The sequence below is a fragment of the Nicotiana tabacum genome, chromosome 3, assembly GCF_000715075.1.
Source record: "Nicotiana tabacum cultivar K326 chromosome 3, ASM71507v2, whole genome shotgun sequence".
Classification (NCBI taxonomy): domain Eukaryota; kingdom Viridiplantae; phylum Streptophyta; class Magnoliopsida; order Solanales; family Solanaceae; genus Nicotiana; species Nicotiana tabacum.
Genome location: NC_134082.1, coordinates 630,998 through 639,060, shown reverse-complemented (window position 1 = coordinate 639,060; position 8,063 = coordinate 630,998). Strand labels below are relative to the sequence as shown.

At 36.2% G+C, this 8,063-nt stretch overlaps 1 protein-coding gene across 1 annotated transcript; it reads left to right on the top strand.

Annotated features, from left to right (window-relative positions):
* The first annotated feature begins 314 nt into the window (after nt 1-314).
* On the top strand, nt 315-6,601 carry LOC107773744 (nitrogen regulatory protein P-II homolog). Its single transcript, XM_075249021.1, has 8 exons — nt 315-707; nt 810-855; nt 963-990; nt 2,476-2,563; nt 2,672-2,739; nt 2,940-3,009; nt 6,132-6,167; nt 6,313-6,601. Exons 1-8 carry the CDS (start codon nt 512-514, stop codon nt 6,384-6,386), a joined length of 606 nt encoding a protein of 201 aa, XP_075105122.1. The 5' UTR covers nt 315-511; the 3' UTR covers nt 6,387-6,601.
* Nucleotides 6,602-8,063: the final 1,462 nt, after the last annotated feature.

Here is an 8,063-nt window from a genome sequence, read left to right as displayed (position 1 = left end):
ATAGATGTACAGAACTTTTATCGTTTTTTTAAATTTTTTGTGAGTCAGCAATACTAATTAAGAAAGTTGATATTTGATTGGAGTATTAAGTCTGCTTAGGACACTCAATCGGACACTTGAAATATAAAGGGTAGAATGGTGTACTAAGCTCCTGCCAATCACGGGATCGGGGGAAGGGCCGGACCACAATGATCTATTGTATGTAGTCTTATACTATAGTTCTCTAAGAGGCTGATTTTTCAGTTCGAACCCGTGGCCTCGCGTGACCTCCCGGACGCTTAAAATATAAACCTCACCTAATCAAGCTGCACACCTGAATGCCAAAACGTTTTGCAAGTGCCCTCACACTGGGGGCGAGTTCGGGCAGAGTCTGAAAAGCCTTTTAAAACAAAGGTGCCAATTACTTTGTTCGTACATGGCCCTTGTAGGCATAGACCTCATCGAATAACAACTTCACTACTTCCTTTTTCCGTCTTCTGTTACTCTCTCACTCCAATTATTCGTTTTCTCAATGGCCACTGCCTCACTTTCCAAATCCAGCTTCTCCCTTCACTCCTCCCCTTCCCACTTCCAAGAATTGCCTAGTTTCACTTCCAATATTACCATTCGACCCAACAACCTCCGCGAGTTCTTCCCTTCGCAACTCACCATCAAACGCGTACCAAATGCTCGTCTTTTCCCAATTATCAGAGCCCAAAGCTCTCCAGGTCTCATTATTCAACAATTTGCTTTAAACCCACTTCATAATTTTCAGTCAAGATTTTCCTCTATGTGTTGTTGTTTTTGATTTAGTACTTTGGGTTTTTCAGATTTTGTCCCCGATGCCAATTTTTACAAAATCGAAGCAATTCTAAGGTGCATCACTTTTATTATTTCTCGCTTTTTTTAATCCTCTTTAAATCTGCATATTCATTCATCAGTTTTGCATGTTTCATTCTGCTGCAAATTTTGGAATCGACTAGACCGTGGAGAGTTCAACAGGTTTCTTCGGTAAGCACTCGGATTTTCCATATGCATGTTAGAAAAATTGGATCTTTTCTTCTTGTGATCCTTAATGTTGCATTCGCAAATAATAATAATTGCTTAAATGCTCTTTATTTCATTGACTAAAAGACCTTTTTGAGGGGGGTTTTACTCGACCCCGACTTTGCATTTGATCATATCATGGAAAAGCCTATTGTGGAAAATGGTTTTAGAGCTGCGTTTCAATCTCAGTTGTGATCAAAGTGATCAAAAGCCCAAGGGGTTAATTAAAATTCTGCTAGCCTGCTCTACTAACATCAATACCGATAAGTTTGAAAAGCCAATAAGCATTAAGTTTCACGATGATATGGTAACTAGTCTTAGGTACATCAAGACATTTTTGATTGCCTCATTCTTCGACTCCTTAGCCAATTGCCCTACAGAGGAAAGGGCGGTAAGTGGTGCATCTCTTATTGGCAGGTGTCAACGTACACTTAAGAACAAGAACTCGGGCTAATGGGCGCACTTTTGTATTTTTTTGACACCATTCAGGTTTTGAGAATTAGAAGTTTGGAATAGATAAGTAATTATAGTTAGTCGAAGGTTAATCTCTATGTTACGTTCCACATTTGTGTGTGTGTGGGGGGTGGTGGGTGGTGGGTGGGTGTTAAACATTGGCTAAGGGAATAAGCTGTGCTCTCCTTATATGGTCTTGGGCGATCCTCTCCTCATGGACTAGTTTTTGGGATTGAGTTAGGCCCAAGTTTCATTTCTTCACATTCTATTTTTCAGATCCTCTTCAGAATTTATCGAGCTCCGAGTAAAGTCTACACATACAAATGATCAGAATTATGGTTTATCTATTGTGTCTTTAATGCAGTAGTTGTAGGATTATCTACCATTAATGCAGCATATAGCAGAAACTTCACATTTATTTGCAATTTATCCTAGTTCTTTCTTTGTATACACTGTAACTATTTCTCCACAGAGAGTAATACACGATATTTTTCTTTACTATGTTATCATATCATGCCCCCAAGGATAATCCTTCTGATGGATCAGCATCAAATTGCTTTAAGCTTTTGGAGACGAATTCTTTCTTTTTTCATTCTAAAAGTCTTGTCCCGGATAAGTTGAAAAACGTTCGAGGGGGCACAGACTTTAGATCAGGATATGCTTAGAATATCTAGCATTGGAAGGAACACTAAGGGGTTGGACATATTAAATGTAAGAGGGTGGAGTGGAGTAAGGCCCCAACCCCCCACCCCCTCCCCCCCCCCCCCCGCCCCAACAAATTGAAAAGAATATGCAATATAAAAATCATCAAGATAATGTATGTTTCCGTTACGGGAAGCTAAAGCCCAAACAGTTATCCATGTATTTTGTGATGATCTATTGAACTCCTTTTCAAAACCCAACAGAAGGCAAACATTTTCCTGAAGATATTTCAACACTTCTACTCCAGAAAGTTAAAACATGCCATCATTTACTCATACTTTCTGCGTTATGAAGGCACTATTGAAAATGGGCATTCGTGGTGTCACTGTCTCTGATGTTCGTGGCTTTGGAGCCCAAGGTGGCTTGACCGAGAGGCAAGCTGGTAAGGAAAAAATTCATCAATTTTAACTGTTTATTGTTTTAGGTTGTCATGGATATTCTTACTTAAACAGACTCTTCCTCAGGTTTTGAAGTTATCTGCTGCTTGCAGGCTCTGAATTCTCTGAAGACAAGTTTGTAGCAAAAGTTAAAATGGAGATTGTTGTGAGCAAAGACCAGGTTCGGATTTTAAAGGCCTTGATCAAGTTTTGGGCACCATAATTCAAAACCATATGTGTACATTATAAGATTACATGGTTAATGTGTTGTTTCTCTCTGTGTATATACAGGTTTTCTGTAAGTGTAAGTGTAGGGTTGCCGTGTTATTTCTCTCTGCTGTGCATATACAAGTTTTCTAACCTGTAATACTGTCTTATTAGGTTGAAGGAGTCATTGCAAAGATAATTGAAGAGGCAAGAACTGGTGAAATTGGTGATGGAAAGATCTTCTGTAAGTTTTTCTCTTCTTGATTCTGGAGTTCTGTCGCTAGCTATGTTAATATGAACATTGATTTGCTGTAAATTCTCCAACCAAGCTTGAGGGCGTTTAGTTAGTGTTTTCTCAATGAGTATGATGTATATTTTCTTATCGCGACACATCCTATGTACGGGTAAGGTGTGACACATAGTCTGTTACTTGCAATGTTGTTTCCGAACAGATATTTACCTTCACGGGTAGAGGGCTTACCCATTTGTCAAACATGTTTGAAGACGACGTGTTTTTTGTGACTGCTTAATTTTGAGGAAGATGAGGAACTTAGTGTTAAAAGAGCGAGATCTTATATGGGAATATGAGTAATTCCACTACTAAGTCAGTTTTTGCTTTTTGTGTGCATTACTTGAATTAATTCCAATAACGCAGAGGGGTTAGCAAGTAATTCCACTCTTCAAGACTTAAGCACATGGATAACCTTATCTTCTGCCCCAATGTAGGTGCATTGGCGGTCCCCTGGTTGCTGAGGGGAATATTTTTTCTCCTAACCACATATATGTTATCTATACCTAGGGCATGAATATTGGATATGGATATAGAACAAATACAGATGCATTCAGTTGTAAATATGTGTTTCGTTTATTCTGAAGGATTCACATTGAAGTGCATATACCAGTATCACTCCAATATAGGTATCATCAATGCAAAATGAAGTGCATATATAACATAAACCTGTCCTTTCCTTTTTGGTGCCAAAGAGAAAAAAAAGAGAGGCAGACTGGTTAAACTAGTGGCCTTCAATATGTAGCTGATATCTTTTCACCTACTGCTTCATACTGTTGTTGAATTTGATGGTCTACTTTTAACTAATTTTGACTTTTAAAACCGAAAAGCTGAGCAAATTTAGGTTCCTGCAATCTCTCAGGTGTCTCGTCTAATCCAGTTATCCTGGTTCTTCAACTTAACTTCTAGGTTGAGCCATTCCATTTATTTGGTCAATGTCCTAAGAACAGCAAAAGTAAATGAAAAGCTTGCAATAATCTTAGTGCGGTTGCACATGCAGCGTGAAAAAACAATACCACCAAGGCTTTTAAAAGGTGCTTGCAATGACAAATCATATTTGTTCAAATAAAATCTTTTGGTTCCATTGAGATACGTGGTGTACTGTAAACTGATGTAGGTATACCAGAAGAAACAGATAGAAAATACTAGCCCAAAATTTTAAAATAAGATTAAAAGGCTGTAGGAATCTCAAATCCATTGATCTTTTCTTTTCAATTTTATCAGACAAGGAAAGCCATCAGTGACTTGTTCATAATAATTTAATTAAATCCCAGCCCCATTGATCTTTCCTCGGGTTGATGCTTACCTTCTTAAATATTTGAACATCTTATGAGAAAATATGATTTACATACATTTATGATTTATCAATATACACATGCACACTCTTCTACATTTTCCTTTCACGGTATTTTTGTTTGGTGGGTGTGTTCTCATGTAAGGAGTATGCCTTTATTCTTAATTTCATCTATTCTGACCAAAATGTCAAGCCAAGCCTGGACTGGATCATCAAACAAAAGGTTGTCTGATGCTAGAAGACCTTTTTTTTGTGCTCAAGTTAATGGTTAGGTTGTACTAGCAGGTGGCCAGTTAATGGTTCAAAATCATTCTTCTATGTTTTAAGTAAAAAGATACAGGTAGCTATAGAAAATTTATCAAAGAGCATAAGCGCTCTGTCCTTTTAAGTTTCCAGTGAAACCAGTTCACATGTCTGCGCTTGAGTGGGGCTTGTCTTATCTGTTTCAAACTATCAATAGGAAGCCTATTTCATTGCCAATACCATAGTCACAAGTGATGTTGTTTGAACTTTTAACTTGAGCGTCATAAGCTACTTAATCTGTGGCAAGCTTTTGTTCTCACTTTTACTACTTTCATGACACATGTTCACCACCTGACCTTAAGTGCTCAGGTAGGCCTTTCCATTCGCTCAATTTAACCATCTTCTCAGTCTAATCGGAGTGTTCGTACAACTGAAAAAAAGAAAGAAAACCAAAGATATAGCAAAGATCTGAATCACATAATTATCTCAGTTTCTCATGTTAACATAGCTATTTTTTAGAACATCTTCACAACTTCGAACGCGTGTGGAGTAATAGGGATTAGAGTGCTGCATTATATTTTGAGAGAACTGCCAATACAAAAATACCAATGGTGGCCCACTAGGCAAAGCCTAGTTAATGTACTATTTTACTCTGGAGTTCTTGTTTCATGCCAAGTTTCTTCGACACAGCAGTTTAGATACCGCACTCGTGTCGACACGATACTAGTATGGGTGTGGGTATGGGATTCGTACCAGATCTAGTCAAATAATTTTGGGTACTTTCACCATGACGGACGGAACAATTCCGGACAAAATACAATTTGATTCCCGAAATCAGAACCAAAATTAGGGTAAATTTGAAGAAAATAGCATGCCTTATCTAGGAAATCAATTACTTATCTACAACTTGAGAATAAAAAAGAAATACACATTTTACAAGCTATACGTAAATATTTCAGAAAATTTCTTATAATTTAGAGATATTTTGATTGTTTTGAATTATTTTTAGCCGGATCCACTCACCCGTATCCATACTAGGATCCATATCCCCGAATCTTAGAATTTAGATCTCGAACTCGCACCCGTGTCCGAGCAACTTAGTTTTCATGGTATAGCTGCATTCCGAAGATTGTAATGGCATCTTAGCACATAATCTAACAATAAAATGTTTGTCCTTGCAAGAAATGTTTTTCAGAGACCATGAATTCAAAGAGGCTATTGAAGTTTGGCCATCTTTTGGGATATTGGTAGGGGTCGTTTGGTTTAGAGACAAGTTAGGTAGAGATTAGCGATGCAGAGATTGTAATCCTGGTATTAGTATTGCATGGATTAATAACGTAGAGATTAGTAATGTAAGGATTCTAATGCAAGAACTATTTCTTGTTGAATATTTAGTTTGATATATTACAAATTAATATACAATGTATAATTTAAAATGTGTTTACTTTTTAAGCAAAATAAAAGTTTGCTTACTATTAATCTATTCTAATGTTGTTAGTTTTATGGTGAATTGTTGATGCTGTTTCATTTTCTTTCGCAGTGATTCCCATCTCTGATGTGATAAGAGTTCGCACTGGTAAGCAGAAAGTTTTGATGATGAGTCCTTTTTCATTTATAAATGAGTTATTTGTCTTCCTAGGTTGATTTGTCATCTGAACTTCGCCTCCTTTACAGAGGTCAAAAGTTATTGCTTGTAATGAATCTATGCTACACTGTAACAGGAGAACGGGGAGAGAAGGCCGAGAGGATGGTGGGAGGGCATGCTGATATGTCCTCTGCATTATCAACTTCTTGAGCTTCCGTAGCTTGACGTTGAAATGTTTAATCGTCTTTTAGTTAGGTATCATGGCCTTGTTATATGTTGAGTTATGGAACAGGGTCCAATTTTTATTTGGAACATGCTGTCAAGGAGAGAAGAAAATAAAGAAGATGTACTTAACGTGTACTTTTGTTTCAGTAAGACTCACAAGTTCCAGGAAATCCCATGGTGATACTTTCTTGGTCTTATTCTAGTTGATCTGTTCGCTTCTCTTATGGAATTTCTAATGCTAAGCTAATAAGATACTCGTTATGATACATAGTTGGAGATATTTGACAAATATAGTCAAATTTCTTTATAACTGTCATTCTCTATAACAATCTCTCTCTTTGTATATATAAAGGTGAGAATAGAAAATGTGACTTGGCACCTCTCATTGGCCAAGGATTGTATTTATCTTTTTTCTCCTTTTTTGACCCTTTTCTCTACTTTTCATTTGTCTAATAATAAGATATATTGTTGTAGTTATAAGAACTCATTTATTACAAAATATTAAGAATTTAATTATAGCTCCATAATGAATAAGGGAAGAGAGAAAACATCAGTTTCAAAATCAAAAGAAATCCGTTTTTTGACTTAGCAAAGGAAGAAAATTACAACCTTCGTTACAACTTTCTTCCATAATAAAAAAGGAATGATACAATAGTCTTCCTTGCAACCTCCTCCTATTCAATCTTTTCTTGTGATGAATGAAAATTTTGGTGGCGAAGCCTCTATTAAGGTATAATTATCTACTTTTCTACTCAATATATATTTTTTATTGTACACTGAGATGAGAATATGTTGATTTCTCATTTGATATGACCCATCAGTGCCTTTACAATGGAAAGAAATTATTGGAGGAGAGGAAGTGACTATGGAAGCTCCGATGGAAAAGCTCATGCACGGTTTGAAGCTTCATGTTTGGTTGGTATTAGACTTTCAGGTTTTTCTATTTAAATTTCAATTTATTTTTAAAATTTTTCTATCACGGGATTTATATTTATTTTTCTCAAATTGTGTCATAGTCGTCGAAGGTAATTATGAGAGCATCAAGGTCCAAAGAACAAGAGGACTAATTGGTCCTTGCACAAGAACTGCGGATGCAACTCGATATCCTTCAAGAGACGATAGGACACAATTGGTGCCATCTGTTTTTTTCTATAATGTTTGTCTCAAGAAACAAGAAATTCTTCGTATGAAGTTTGAACAGGTGTAATAGGTAATGTATCCATTGTTTTAGTTCATAGAAGAATCACGACAATATGTTTATTACTAAAAATATGAATTTTCTTTTACAAAATTAAGAAATTATAAATTAGTCTTGTCACAATTTACAATTTAAAATTGTAGCATCGCAAGTTTGAAGTGCTTGGTTAGACATCTTTTATTCGCCACTAATTATATGAAGAAAATATCTTGAAATATTGTAAAAAAGAAAGGGGAACAAGAATCCTAAAATATTTGGTTAACGTCTTTACTCCACACTAATAATGTGAAAAGGAAAAAAGGTTGTCTTTGATATGATCTTGTAGGATAAAAGAAAGAACAAAAATGAACGATCTGTATTTATGATAAATTCCAGATAGGAATGATTTTCTCCTTCTCATTTTTCGAACTCAATGCTTCGAAGTCCGGACTTAGAGCTCTTTTTTTTTTGTCTGAAGGATTACT

Coding starts and splice junctions, on each gene's coding strand:
- LOC107773744 (XM_075249021.1), top strand. CDS start 512: ATGGCCACTGCCTCACTTTCCAAATCCAGCTTCTCCCTTCACTCCTCC. Junction 856..962: donor AAAATCGAAGCAATTCTAAG/GTGCATCACTTT, acceptor GGAATCGACTAG/ACCGTGGAGAGTTCAACAGG. Junction 2,564..2,671: donor CTTGACCGAGAGGCAAGCTG/GTAAGGAAAAAA, acceptor TGCTGCTTGCAG/GCTCTGAATTCTCTGAAGAC.